The sequence below is a fragment of the Cnephaeus nilssonii genome (genome assembly GCF_951640355.1).
Source record: "Cnephaeus nilssonii genome assembly, chromosome: 20".
NCBI classification, from domain to species: domain Eukaryota; kingdom Metazoa; phylum Chordata; class Mammalia; order Chiroptera; family Vespertilionidae; genus Cnephaeus; species Cnephaeus nilssonii.
The window spans coordinates 22,176,417-22,192,270 of NC_137091.1; the positions used below are offsets into that span (position 1 = coordinate 22,176,417).

The 15,854-nt window shown below is 38.4% G+C and overlaps 1 protein-coding gene across 6 annotated transcripts in view; it reads left to right on the forward strand.

The window, feature by feature from the left end:
• Positions 1-15,854, forward strand: part of CNTNAP4 (contactin associated protein family member 4) — a gene marked incomplete at both ends in the record, with an annotated part of 248,388 nt that overhangs the window by 205,841 nt on the left and 26,693 nt on the right. For all 6 annotated transcript variants that reach the window (XM_079799313.1, XM_079799316.1, XM_079799318.1 and 3 more), the window contains 2 exons: positions 7,429-7,599; positions 8,980-9,198. In XM_079799313.1, coding sequence (XP_079655439.1) covers positions 7,429-7,599; positions 8,980-9,198 — 390 coding nt within the window. The remainder of the gene's footprint in view (positions 1-7,428; positions 7,600-8,979; positions 9,199-15,854) is intronic.

Genomic DNA, 15,854 nt, shown 5'->3' on the forward strand with positions numbered 1-15,854 from the left:
AGAGAGAGAGAGAGAGAGAGAGAGAGAGAGAGAGAGAGAAACAGAGAGAGACACAGAGAGAGAGAGACAGAGAGACAGAGAGAGACAGAGACAGAGAGAGACAGAGAGAGAGAGACAGAGAGAGATGAACAAATAGACAAAAGTACCTGCATTCTTGGAGCTTGAGTTCTCTTGGAGTGATAAACAACAAAGAAGTAAGTAAAATAGATTGTATGGTAGATGCTAGTAAGTGTTGTGAATACAATATAGTTTAGTTTAGGCAGGAGTAGGGTTAGATTGAAAATTTGAAATAGGATGGTCATTAAGTGCTCACTAAGAAGGTGTCATTGGAATAAAGGTCTGAGGGAAATCAGGGAGCAAGGCTGTGTATACCTGTGAAAGAGTACTGTGGACAGGGGAAAAGCAGCATAATTACTCAGAAATGGGACTGTAACCGGTGTGCTCAAGGAATAGCAAATTGTTCAATATGTTTGGAGTCGAGAGAGCAAGAAGAGAATGATAGAAGGAGCCAGAGAGGAAACTGGTGCTCCCATCATGGAGGATTGTTCTGAAAATTCGTTCTTTTTCAACCTGAATGGCATTGGAAACCAGTAGAGAGTTTGAGAAAAAGGGTGGTGTGATCTCACTTATGCTTTAATGAAATCGACCAGGGTAAGGTTGAACAAGGAGAGCATTTACAAGACCATATCACCAACCCAGCTGATAGGCCTGGTGGCTTAGCCGTGGGCACAATGATGGTAGCTGTAGGATGAGTCCAGGTCAGAGGAAGCAGTAACATTTGCTTCTGGATTGATGTGGATTGCCAAAGGAAGAGTCAAGAATGACACCAAGCCCTAACCGGTTTGGCTCAGTGGATAGAGTGTCGGCCTGCAGACTGAAGGGTCCCAGGTTCGATTCCGGTCAAGGGCATGTACCTTGGTTGCGGGCACATCCCCAGTAGGGGGTGTGCAGGAGGCAGCTGATCGATGTTTCTCTCTCATCAATGTTTCTAACTCTCTCTCCCTCTCCCTTCCTTTCTGTAAAAAATCAATAAAATATATTTTTAAAAAAAAGACTGACACCAAGGTGTTTAGTCTATCAGAGGCATAGAATTGGCACTAATTGAGATGGAGAAGATTGCTGCTGGGGTAAGGAGTTGCAGAGAAATGTGGTACATCCACACCATGGAATACTACTCTGCGATAAAAAGAAATGAACTACCGGGGCGAATCTTCAGAGAGTAATTTTGAGTGGGAAAAATAAAAGTCAATCTCAAAAGGCTACATAGTATATGCTTTTATTTGTAAAACATTCTTAAATGAGGAGAGCTGATTAGTGGTTGAAGAGGGGGGAAGAGCAGGAGGAAAGGTTACAGCTATAAAAGGGAGGCATGAGAAATACTTGAGGTGATACAAGTGTTCTTTTTAAAAAATGTATTTTTATTTATTTCAGTGAGGAAGGGAGAGGGAGTGAGAGATAGAAACATCAATGATGAGAGAGAATCATTGATTGGCTGCCTCCTGCATGCCCCCTACTGGGGATCAAGCCTGCCAACTGGGCATATGCCCTGACCAGGAATTGAACAGTGGCTTCCTGGTTCATTAGTTCACTCAACCATTGAGTCATGCTGGCTGGGCCATGTGTTTCTTCATCTTAATGGAATCAATACCAATATCCTGGTTGCTATAATGTACTATAGTTTTGCAAGATATTACCACTGGGGAAAACTAGCTAAAGGGAACACACAATCTTTGCTGATTCTTATATCTGCATGGAAATCTATAATTAACTCAAAATAAACATTTTGATTAAAGAAATCCATATTTCCAGCTTTTAAACATGATTCTTCAGCATGCAGGAAGAGCCATCTGACTAGTAAATTATCCCTGCCTTGCCACTTTTGTATTTCATTTTATTTTATTCACTTTTCAGAAAAGTGGTGGTACCAAACTAATTGAGTTGTGTACATTAAATATTTACAGATTTTTAAATGGCAGTCAATAAGGTGCTTGGGGAAAAAAAAAGAAAGGTAGGGTGAACACATCATTGTTTTTTATTTTTATCTTAAAAGTAAAACATTTTCTTAAGAAACAATATATTTTTCAAATACTGTGGAGTTTTTGTGTGTTATTGTTTCAAACAATATAATTCACATACCATACAATTCAACCATGTGAAGTGAACTATTCAGGGACTTTTGGTGGTCACAGCACTATAACTGTTAGAAACAACTTTGGAACATCACCCCCAAAAGATCCGCACTCCTCAGCCCCTGTTATCAGGAGCTCCATCCCCAGCTAGGAAACCACTAATTTACTTTCTGTTTCTTAAAGTTTTTTTTTTAAAGGATAATTATTAATACTGTGAATAAAAGTTTAGCAAAACAAGTATTTTAGATATTGTTTGTAATTTTAATTCTACTATGCTAATTTTCCTAATGAGCTCTTTTTACTTTATGTACATCTCCTCTTCTAAGTAAGTAATTCTATAGATCCTGTTACCCATTACAATTATTTTTTTTTAATTCTGGAACGATAAAACGTGGCATACGTGAAGGAATCTTTCCAAATCTCTAGTACCCTATATTGAATTCAGTTTAAAACATACTCATTATTAATTACTTTAAGTAATTAAGTCATTATACATTTCTTAGAACAATACATCTTGATCTGTGTTTGTTGGAATGGTACAAGGGCATCTCACTCTCCTGACCAGCTTTCACAGAGGCAAGGATTGCTTTCAGATCTGCTACTGGTGCAGCTTAGGGATTTTCTAAAAACCGACCTTAGCCGAGGAATCCTCTCTTCAAAAACCTGCCGCTTCCTGCTGGGCCTGCCCGCTGGGTGCACTCTGGTTCTTCCTTGCCCCTCCTTTCCCTAGGCAGCCCGGTCCTACTGGGCACTTCTCAGCAGTCCGTGAAGAGCTGAGACGTCAGAACATTATTTGATCATAGAAATATTGGCCTTTGCTTTCTTTATAATTATTGTAAATTAGCAGCAGTTTTTTCTTCCAATAAAATATTCTTCTTTTTTTTTTACCTATGATAAATCTGTAAAATAAGGTTTGCTAACTAGATAAAATAGGTGCTATTATGTGTGTGAGTGTTTAAGCTACCAAAGGTAATAAATTGTTTTCATTACCATAAAAGTGTTCATTATAAAGATAGTAGCAATTCAAAGAATTGTTCTTCTGGTTCCACCAGTTCCCCGAAGCTCCCTATAGGATGCTTTATTGGGTTAGCTGTGTCATAAAAATGAAACAGATGTGATATTTTGTCTTATGACAGTATTATCTAATTTAGTCCTTTAAGTAATTTTGCGTGTTTTTCTTTCTAATCAGACCAAAAGTAAGATTTTAAAATAGTCCATTATTTAAAGTTATAGCTTTGTGTTAGTTTTCATGATATAACCTTTCAACAGAAAGACATTTAATTTCTAATAATGGGTCACTGTAAGAACTTTTAAGAACACAAATGTGTTGTTAACCTTAACGTGATATTTTGCATTTTCTTCCATTCTTTCCTAGAGATCAAAATATCTAAGATTAGAAATACTTATCTGTAAAATGAAAATAAGGAATGTACAGTTTCATTTGTCTATGGGGGGGGGAAACACTCAAAGTATATTCTCAGCTGAATAAATACAGCTCTGAAATTGTCTACATATGATCTGAGAATTGTTTTTTGAATCAAGTTCATAAGAAAAATAAGATATAGTCATGCACCTCATAACAACAGTTCAGTCAACAATGGATCACATCTATAGATAGTGGTCCCAAAAGACTATAATGGAGCTGAATTTCTTGTTAGAAATGGAAGGGAATGTGTGGTTCAGGGGGAATTTTTTTCTGAGATCGGAGCAATATCTGTAGGGCTTGACAATAGATTCCCTCTCACTCACTGCACCTCAATTTTGAGTGCACAAATTACATCCCAATCACTCAGCCACTGACCCGGTTCAGCACAGAGGAGCCAGTGCCCAGCGCTCCCTATTCAGAGCACGCTGCAGCCGCCAGGCCTAGCGTGATGGTCTTCAGAGTGCATGGCTGGACCCAAGACCCTGCACAGGGACACAGGCCCACAGGAGCTGCCTTAACAGGTGTTAACGTGCCACTTGAATGAAAGCTTTCTGTGGGAGTGCGGAGCCAGCCTCTCCCTGTACTTTGGAAATGTTTCCAGGTTGTAAGGTTCAAAGCATAGGTAAGTTTTATTTGTTCCATCATTTCACTGCCAAAGAGTGCCCTTCATGCCAGATAGAGTCAACGGAACCCAAAACAAATTTCCGTCAAAATACTGAGTCCTCAGTTTTACACTCTCTCCATGTTAAGTGACACTTTTTTTAAAAAAGTTAATTTATTGGGGTAACATTGCTTAATAAAATTATGTAAGTTTCAAGTGTACAATTCTATGACACACCATTTGTATATTTCCTTGTGTGCCCACCACCCAAAGTCAGATCTTCTTCCATCACCATATATTTGACCCCCTTTGCCCTTTACTACCCTCATCCCCCTTCCCTCTGGTACCACAGAGTTCTTTAATCTGACCACCGCTCCAACATGCAATGGCCAAAACCACATTGCTGTGACAGTCCCCTGTGTTCTTTGTCTCTCCATCTTGATTTCTCATTCCTACTGATCCTCAGGCCACCTGTCAGTCCCTCCTCTCGGTCACTGTCCTGGTGATCTGCGCCTCACCCAGCCCGTCCCTCCTCCTTGACATTTCCAATCAGCCCAGCCCAAGTCCTTCTCCGTGCAGCAGCACTGGAAGCTTCGGAGCCCTGACTCTGTCCGGTGGAAGCAGGGAGAGGGCTGTGCGACATGTTTATAAAGTCTACAGCCGTGCACAGAGATGTCCCAGGCCTTCACACTCACTCCCCACTCACTCGCCGCCTCACCCAGAGCAGCTTCCAGTCCTGAAAGTTCCACTTATAGTAGATCCCTATGCAGGTGTGCCTTTAAAAATATATTTTATGCCGATTTTTACTGTAGTTTTTCTATATTTAGATATATTTAGATACACAAGTGCTTACCATTGTGTTACAATTGCCAACAGTACTCAGTACGATAATATGCTGTGCAGGTTTGTAGCTTAAGAGCGAAAGGTTATACCACATAGCCTACGCGTGTAGTAGGCCACACCATCCAGATTTGTATGTGATATTCACGCAAGGACAAATCCACCTAACAATACATTGCTCAGAATGTATCCCTCTCGTTAAGAATGCACGGCCATAGGTATAAGCACTGCTGTTTAGCCCAGAATTTATAGAAAATAAGTTAAAATCTAATGAACAAATAGAAGCTGAGTCAAGTTTGTAATTTTTAACTTGTTAGGTATCTGTTCTTTGCAAACATAATGAACCATTTCCCCCCCTGCAATTACTGTTTTCTAACATCAGAGGATCAATACAGTAGTCCCCCCTTATCTTCAGGGGATATGTTCAAAGAGCCCCCAATAGTTGCCGGAAACCACAGTTAGTACCAAACCCTATATATATATATATATATATATATACTACGTCTTTTCCTATACATACACTAGTAGCCCTGCACACGAATCCGTGCGCCAGTAGCTCTCTGTGGGACCTGGCCACTACGCACCCACTGCCCAGAGGCTCTCTGCGGCCCAGAGGCCCATCCGTGGCTGGACGCAGAACACTTGCCTCGTCACTGTGGCAACGAAGCAAGCATTCTGCCAGGCCACTCACGCTGCCCGCTCTCAGCAGCCACCCCCCCGGGACTGAGGGACTCCAGCTGTGCTGAGAGGACTGGGCGCTGCCATCTTGTGGCTATGGGCGCCACCATCTTTGTGGTGGAGTGATGGTTAATTTGCATATTACCCTTTTATTAGATAGGATACCTATGATAAAGTTTAACTTATAGAGTAGGCATAGTAAGAGATTAACAACAACAACTAATAATGGATAATTAATACACTGTAATAAAAATTATTGGAATGTAGTCTCTCTCTCTCTCTCTCTCTCTCTCTCTCTCTCTCTGTCTCTCCCCCCCCCCCCCCCATAACCGATCTGATAACTGTGACAGCTAAGTGACTAGGGATGAGCAGCATAAACAGAGAGGAGAGCTGGACAAAGGAATGGTTCATGTCTTAGGTGGGACAGGAGGGATGGTGCAAGATTTTTACCACAATACTCAGAATGGCACCCAGTTTAAAACTTATGAATTGTTTGTTTATGGAATTTCCCGCATAGTATTTTCAGGCCCTGATTGACCATAGGTAACTGTACTGCAGAGAAGTGGGAACTGTTGTAGTCTTTCTTCCAGGAGGCTGATGAGATAGAAATTTATCCAGTTGTTTGTGGGCACATATGGGAGGCAGTTGCTTAAACTCAAGATGTACATTTCTACTTGGTGTGTTGAGAATTCGCTGGTGAAGGCAGCAGTGCATAGTTCATTTCTTCGATAATGAGTCTCATCCACCACATGCATCCAGCTGGATGTCACTCCTGTCCCTTCATGCCACTGCATTGATATATTTTTTTCCGCACTTTCCAGGCAGACCCAGAATATTTGTTCAAAAGGAAAGAACGTTGTAGATATAACAGCAACAACACAAAGAATGGGAAAGAGAAGATGACATCCATCGTCCAGATAATTTTTTCACATCTCTTCATTTATACCCCAACCTTTTACACATTTTCTTCTTATCTTGAACCTTTTAAAACTTTCTGAGAACCCCTTTTGTACTATTCATATAATTCACTATGAGAAGCCAAGTCAAAGACAATTTTGAAGTAAAAGAGCATTTTCATGAGAATATCAGTGCAGCACAGAGGGAACAGGGTCTTGATCTTTAATTAAACGAGGATATTTTGAATGCCAGTCGCAGCTGAGAGAATCACAGGGCCCATTAGTGAAAGCAGCTAGCTGCAAGTGTGGCTCTGTGAAGTGTTTGTGTTAGAAGTGTTAGCACAAAAACACTTTGAGCTTCTTCACGGCTTCTGTTACCCAGAGTAATGGAGGTGTTTAAAGTTTCAAGTTGCAAAAAAATTAAGTCTATTAATTAATGTTTGGCAGGTCCTTATATCACTTTGGGAGAGGATGGTAATTAGGCTGAGGATGTGTCTCTTATATCAAATGTAACATGCAGACCATTTCTGCAGTGGTCATTTTTCTCCTGTGTTGGAAGGAGTCAGAATTTCAACCCTTATAAAATCTCTAATCATGCTCACGACTTGTATAGTACTATATAGTTAATAGAAAAAGAAAAAGAAAAGCTGGTATGTATGAATTAACAATATTTTTTAAAATTTACCTTTATTGTTAAAGTATTACAGATGTCCCATTTTCCTCCATTGATCCCCCCTAGGCCTTCACCACACTGTATTTTTTAATAGCAAAAAGGCTAAAATTATTATTATGTCATTCATTTTATGTCCTGAATTTGTTTTCTTACTTTTTTATATTTTCCCTGTTTTTTTAAACCAGGGTCGTTTTGGAATTCAGCTTCCTTCAACACCGAGGCTTCATACCTTCATTTCCCCACTTTCCACGGAGAACTCAGTGCAGACGTGTCTTTCTTTTTTAAGACCACAGCTTCCTCCGGGGTGTTTTTAGAGAACCTGGGGATCACCGACTTCATACGGATAGAGCTACGCTGTAAGTCTCCTTTTCCAGAGAAGTCTATGGGATTCTGTTTAGTAGCAAATCCTTCAACTAATGTTTAAAGAATCATGTTTCTCCTTTATCCACTGAATCTCTTCCTTGTGTCCCTTTGAAAAAATTCTATGAAATTAAGTTAGTATTTCTGTAAGAAAATAATTTAGTATTTAACTTGTGATAGTTTGGGTAAATCATTGTATTCTCTAGAACCATTTAAGGCACATTTTTTTTAAAATTTCTTTATTGATTAAGGTATCACATATTTGTCCTCATCCCCCCATTCCCATCCCACACCCCTCCCCACACATGCCCTCACCCCCCTGTTGTCCTTAACCGCTGGTTAGGCTCATATGCTTGCACACAAGTCCTTTGGTTGATCTCTCCCCTTTACCCCCACCCTTCCCTACCCTCCCTCTGAGGCCCGACAGTCTGATCCATGCCTCCTTGTTTCTGGGTCTGTTCTTGTTCATCAGTCTATGTTGTTCATTATTTCCCCTAGATGAGTGAGATCATGTGCTATTAGAAATACACTTATAAGAACCGAAAATGAGACAAGCAATAATGGTTATGGTGACAGGCAAATGAATCAGTCTGTAGTGAGTTTCTTTCTGGGCCAACAGTTCTTTTGAGACCCAATTTCAATGTCCAACAGTTCCTTATGTGTACATGTCAGCACTGACATTACAGTTCTGGATGGTGGACAAATGGTGGTAATGCAGGTCCGACTCTCTCTGGTTTGGTCCTGGGCAACATGCAGTGATGCACAGCTGCTAACTGCTAGTATGGGAAGGCCACGTCAGCGTCTTCTGTCTCTGGACTGCTTCTCTTCTGTCTTAAATTGGCTAGTTGAAACAAGCGAATATTCTAGAAAAATTAATTGTACTGGACAAAAAGGTGTTCCTAAAGTGTTAATTAAGGCACATTTTAAATTCAAATAATAAAAAATAACTAAATTTTTAGTAAATAAAAAATCATTTAATTAAATTGCCCAGCCATATTATTTTGCTCTCCTCTTAGACTGTCATTAGTATCTTGATATCAAATGTATATTGCATGCTTTAAAATTTATACAAACTTTGAATCACTGTAAAATTATTTTTTTATAAAATCCTATTTAGTTTTCTTGCCCTGGATAAATAACTTATTTTTATCAATCTAAAAAATTCACTTTGAGGATGAATTTCTTAAAATTTGTTTTTTCTTCTCCAAATTACAAATGTATTTTACTGCCTCATTCCACATCTATTCTTTACTGCTGTCCTAGGGTTCTCCCATAAAATTCAAATTATCAGTTGTATCCTGTGCTATGTGCTATTTCTAAGTATGTTGACGACTGGGCTCTCTGACTTGGCCAGTTTTCGTGTCTCACATTCCCAGCTCCGGCGGTAGTGGCTTTTTCATTTGATGTGGGGAACGGGCCCTCTGAAGTCTCGGTGCAGTCCCCCACTCACTTCAACGACAACCAGTGGCACCACGTTAGGGTTGAAAGGAACATGAAAGAGGCATCCATTCAAGTGGATCAGCTCCCACCAGAGACCCAACCCGCTCCCGCGGATGGCCATGTCCTTTTGCAGCTCAACAGTCAGCTCTTTGTGGGTAAGTTCTGCTTCCAGGCAGTTTGTCATTTAATTGTATAATGTGAGTTCAGGGATGAGCCAACATAAAATAGTACCAACTATAAAAATGAAGATTGAGAACCCGTGTTCCAAACTGTGCCAGGTGTTTCATCTCATCCTTATATCCAACCTGTGAAATGGGTGTTATCCCTATTTTATAAATGAGATCACTGAGAGGAAGGGGGTTGAAGTGACTTGCCTTCAGAAATCCACCTAATAAATATATTCAAATTTGCCTTCGACTAATTCCTGAACCTGCATTCTTAATGTTACAGGTTTTGTGATTTGTCCCAGTACTTGTTTTAACATTAGTGCATTTAGTATGATATTGGTGATGGTTATCTCTGTTCCTAGGAGAGTCCAGGAACCCTCCTTGTAATTCCAAGCAATGCCAACCAGTGACTTTTCATCAAAAATAGGCCAGTAGCAGAAGAAAAGAAAAGCAGAGAAGAAGCGTATAAAATCCATGCTTGACCAGTTCCCCCACTTAGTCTGTTGGTATCTCTCATTTTGTCCATATTTTGGATATTTTCTATTACTTACTTCATATTTATATTCAAATGTTCCTTTATTTCCTAAATGCATTTGCTGGGTACTTATAGACCTGCTACTGGAATCCTTCTGATTGTATTGGTTTTATTTTGTATCTTTGCCAATTACTTTATAGGACTTACCATAAAGTTTAAGGAATTCTTTCTTATTTGATCACTTTTTCTATATTTTAATATATGTGAGGACACAGTAATACTGTAAATCAGGATAAGTTATAAAGGATCAGAAATTATATTTCAAGCATTTTTAAGAGTTTTGTTTTAGAACATAATTCATGAGATTTCCATGACATCATCTATTGCTTAACAATCTTGTTTTATTAATTCCCTTCCACTGAGGAGGGTGAAGTTTATTTCTTTTATTTTTGAGTAAGAAATATTTGAGATTTCAAGTACATTTATGTACTCATTGTTTTTATCATTTATTCTTTCTTTCACGCAATAAATATTTAATGAGTAAGACACTGTAATGGACAATCTAATCATGATCTTGTGGCCACTCGATTGATTTATTTAAGAGTATGGAAATAATAAAGAATACATGAGAAGAAGTACATATGTTTTCTTTTAATAACATGCTAGAAGCCCAGTCAGGAAGTTGACATAGATATTTCTTGAATTACAAAAAAATGAGAGATGGCCACAAGTAAAAGTATGGCAATTTAAAATCTGTCAGGATCTAGGAAATAGCCTTCCTATTCTTGAAAATTGAAAAGGCTAAAACAGTCCTCAGATCTTTCAGAGAAATCTGCTGCAGTTTGCCAGTGCATGAACTTTTATCCTTGGTATGAATTTTAACTTCAGAGAAATGGAATCACTATATATTGTGTCTGATAGGAATCCTGGCCTTAGCCTGATTTCAGGTAGGAGTAATGGATAGAAGTACTATTGTGGTATCAGAAAACTGGATTAGAACAGACTTGAGTCTTTTACCATCAATCATGTGTTATAATTTTAATAAGGATCTAAGAGCTTTCATCTTTATGGAAACAATCGGTAGGCTTTTGAATTCCCATATATGTTAAACCCCAGGATGACTGTGTTACTTGAAAGTTTTAAAAACTGACATCTTTGTTATGTTTAAGTCAAAGTCATTGAAAATTAAAAAGAAAAGGCAGAAAGAGAATCTCAGAAAAAAATGTTACATCTATTAATAAAAATCTCTTTATACAATTCCCTTCTCCCTGATCACAAGTAATTGAGTAAACTGAAATGGTTAATGTGATGTTATTTTAAGAAGGGTTATTTTTTTGAAAAAGACTTGCAACCATAGGCAGATACAAGATCATTGGCTGTCTAGAGCAGCGGTCGCCAGCCTTTCGGACCTCACGGAACACCAGTGGTTCACAGACCACCAGTTGGCAACCCCTGGTCTACAGGCCACATGTGGGTCTTGTTTACATCTTCCTCTACCACAGGAGTGGACCACTTTCTTAAGAAAGGGTCCCAACCAAGTAAATAAAGCAATACTTAAAAGACAAAATATTAATTTATAAAATTATTATTCATCAAATCAGAATTTTAAAGTATTTTCTAGATGAAAATTCTTTTTCTCTGCAGGAAGAATCAGTGGAAGTTAAATTATACTTTAAAAGTTTATACCAAATTAGTGCAACGTGAGTGAAAAACTAGTAAAAAATCATTAATAATTATAGCTAATTTAATGACACTAAGACCAAAAAGTAGTTCCCTGCCTCCTGAGTGTGTATTTCATTGCAGGAGACAAGAGACAGCCAATGAAAGAGTAATATATAAGACAAAATAAAACAATATATACATATATGTAATTACATATAATGACAAATACAATAAAAAGCAGAATAAGGAGTCAGGCAATGATTTGGGTTGGCAGTTCTATTTCAAGTGGTCAGGGGAATTCTCTCTGAGGACCTTACGTTTGAAGGGAAGCAGAAAAAGGAGCCCTGTGGGTATCTAACGGGAGAGAATTCCAGGAACGGAATATACTCACCGTGATGGCAGTGAACTTTAGGTAGTAGAGTAGCAAGGAGAGAAACAGCAGGAGGAAAAGAGTGGTCCCGAATGAGGTAGAGGTAATGTTGAGCTGTAGGGCATTGTTGAGAAATTTGGATTTTATTTTGAGGGGTCAGAGGCGTGGCATGATCTGATTTACATTTTCCACATTCTCTCTTGCTGGTGTGAGGAGTGTGGATGGAGGGAGGAGGTTAGGAGCAGACTATGGGAGTAGTCCTTGTGAGGGATAATGGTGCATAGGCTAAAGTGGAGATGGACAGATAAACACAGGACATTTTAAAGGTCAGTGCACACAACTTGCTGATGACATGGCTATTGCTGTTATTGTTCACAAGGCACCCAGCTCATGTCCTTGGGGACAAGACCCTGCTTGGTAGGGCTCTGGGTTCCTTCCATCATTTCTCAGTTTTTCATTTCACCTACAGTTAGCTTTTCTTTGTTTCTTCCTTTATCTTATTTTGTAGCATGACTAAAACTGTCCCTGACTCCACACTCTAGATTATATACTACAAACCACACTGTGGTCAGGCTGCAAAAACCTGCTTCACAGCCCAGCAAACATATCTGGCCTTCACCTCTTTTCTCTCCTTCAGTGAGATCCCACCCATCCCATAATCACACTCTCACCAGGAAATAAGGGCATCTTTGTTCATATGTTCTGTGCCAATACATTTCGGAAATAGAAGGGACTTATCACGGAAACTGTTTCCCCACATACTAATACCTTCAAATAGATGAGCCTTAAGTATGCTCTCAAACGCAATGACACATTGTATGACTGGGAGTCTGCTTTATTCCAATATAATTAGTTTTCTGGTTATAATTTTAAAGGGTAATTTCATTTCCCTTACTTACAAGTTCAAAAGTTTAATTTGTAGTACACCCTGTCCATCTTAAAAATAATTACAGCTCATCAGTATTTTCAAGTGTGGATAACAACTATCATTTGTATTTGGGTACTGGGATAAATGAGTACATGTAATTGCAAAGAGTAAGTCTGTAGTTTTCAGCATAACTTTTTTCTCCTAAAAAGTGGTTTTAAATCTATGACACCAATGATGATGATGATGATGATGATGATGATGATGATAATAATAAATAATTATAGTAATAATCTTTTAAATTACATGGAAACACAATCTTTATACATGGAGGACAAAATTGAAAGACTCGGTTAGCGTTAGTCAGTTTAAAATACATTTTTTATCATCATCACATTTAGTAGTTTTTACCAAAAATGCACCCTCTGGTTTGTAAACAAATTTATCAGAAAACAAAAAAACGATTGTAAAATGTTTCAAATATCAAGTAAAAATAGGAAATAGTAGAACTTTTGATAATGTAGAAATGTTTGTTTTAGATACTATGGTTAAAATTTTTATGTACATATAAAACACTGTGGATATTTGAATATATGTTAATTTTGATTTAAATTATATTCTCCATCTCATTGTGCTATTATAGCCAGGCCTGTGTTGATAATATGTATTGGCATTACATTTTTAGCTTAAAATTCCCACAGTCTCTCAGAAGTGATTCCTGCAATGGGGCAACATGTAAGAACTGAGGGCATTTTCTCCATTTCTTGTTCCACTCTCTCTCCTAAAGACCAGTCATAAAGTGTAGTCACATCTCAGAGTGAAACTCTGAGGCAAGGCTAATGCTTTAACTTCTGAGTAAAATCACTAAGAATACATAGAAAGCATGATTTAAAACATAATTCAGCTGGGCAACGATTATAGATGGCGATAGAAATAGGAGTAAGTAAATTATAAATAGTTTCAGAGACTCAACTCGTATTAGCCTATACCAAGGAATTATAAAACAGAAGGATGTTAGCAACCCCTGTATTTCCAAATATTAGAGCAAATAGCTTCAACTAATCTCCACTGTAGTAAGTTATGCAAAGTGGAGTAATAAAATAATGAACAAAAATTATTGCATAAAAAGTGATAAAAGTTAACATTAATGTAATGTGATAGATTAGAAACAAAGAGCACCAATGAAATGAACATCTCCTCTTCCCCAAATAACCTCAATCATCATGTTACTTTTCATCATGACAATCATGTTATTTTTGTAATAAAAATAATAATCACCCTTTATTTGTAGGCCATCTTTCTCTGTCCTTGCTCTTAATTATGGCATTGGGTCTATACCCACCCTTCACATTCTTTCACTTTGTCCTGTTTTGTATGTGTGTGATTTATGACATATCTTAAATAGTTCTATTCAGAGGTGCTTATTCCTTACCTTAAAAACTAAGTTCAGCAACATGAAGCTAATCGGTGTGTAAAACGTATGCCCTTGAACTTGTTAACTCTGAGGACTCAATGTCCAGAGTCACTGCTTAAGTTCCCTTATGCTCACAAACATTCTCCAGCCACAGAAGTGATGGAGGGGAAAGAATCAATCATTTTTAAAGCTGAAATGTGACAGTGGTCATTTTCTATTTTGGTTTGTAAACTCAGCATTTTTCTTAGAAGCTTCTTAAATTAGCCTTGAATTGATTTTCATTCAACCAGCTCTGCAATTTTTGTTTGCCATCTAAATGCTTTTCCTGACAGGTTTTTAAGTGGGACAAGCTCCACTTCAATACTTTGTGACTAGGCCCTGAAGGAGAAGTAAGGACTCTGAAATAGACTCAGAAGTCATTTGTACTGCATTGGAATTGCATCAAATCTACAAACGTTTATTGAGTATCTAGAGCAGGGGTGGGGAATGCCTGGCCCACGGGCCTTAGTAGGCCCACGTAATCATTTGGTCTGGCCCTGCCAAGGCATTAGAGGTGAGTTAATTAAGTGTTTGATCAAATATAGCAGGATAATTTTTAACTTGATAATTTTGTATGGCCTGTGAGTGATGTTATAAATATCCAAATGGCCCCGGGCACAAAAAAGGTTCCCTACTCCTGATCAGTTTCTAAATGCCATTCAGAAGGGTTAACGTTGAAGTCTTCGAAGGATGGTTCTCAATCTTAAGGGCACAGTAGTATCACCTGGGGATCTTCTGGGACACTGGCAGTACAGGCACAAAGAGAAACTCATTTTCTATGATGGGCATCTGTGCACTTTCAAAGTTGAATATTACCAATATGTCTTACACTGGCCTTTCAGTGAACATATACTTGTATTTCTATTGGCTGTGTACCTAAGAGTGGAAATACTGGGTTGTAGGATCTGCCTATGTTAAGTATTAGGAGACACTGATAAATCTCTACTTGGGTAGCCTCCTCCGTGAAGTGGCTGTTCAGATCTGTTGCCCATTTTCTACAGGGTTGTCTTTAAAATATTCTCCATATGTTTTAGATGATTTCCATTCTGATAAATGTATTACAAATATCTTTTCTTTATCTCTATGGATTGTGTTTTCATATTGTTAATGGTGTCTTTTGATGAACAGAAAGTCTTTTAAATCTTTATTGTTGAAAGTATTACATATGTCCCCTTTTCTCCCCCATTGACCCCTTCCAGCCTGCCGCCCGCCCCCAGCCTCAGGCCTTCACCATCCTATAGTCTGTGTCCATGGGTTATGCATGTATGCATACAAGTTCTTTGGTTGAACATGTCCAACCTACCTACCCTCCTTCACCTTCTTAATTATAATATATTCTAGTGTTTTTCTTTTTAATGTTCAGTTTGGTTTTGGTAGGCTAAAGTACACTTGCCGGAAGAGAATGCCAGATAACTGTGAATGATTTATATTTCAGACTAACTTTCTTTTGTAGTAAATATCTTGCCTCAGTACCAAAGTGCAGTGCATAGAAGTCACCTTTCTCTTTACTGTAATCATATCACTTAGTTCAATTATCATTCCCTTCCTTCATATTTAGCCGCAAATGCTCCCAGTATACTTTTCCATGCCCAGTGAACGAATCTGAGTGATTATTGACTAAAACCAGAATTGAGACGGACTCTCTTGATATCAGAGAATACGGCTGATACCACCAATAGTTCAGACCTTTAAAACAGGCCTTACTTATGGTCAGAGAGAGCTGCTGTGGCTCTGTCATGTGAGAAGTCTAAATAGACCCACTTTCCCCACTGCTGCTCCTGTGAGGACACGTTCTTACCACTGACGTTGGTTCAGGGAA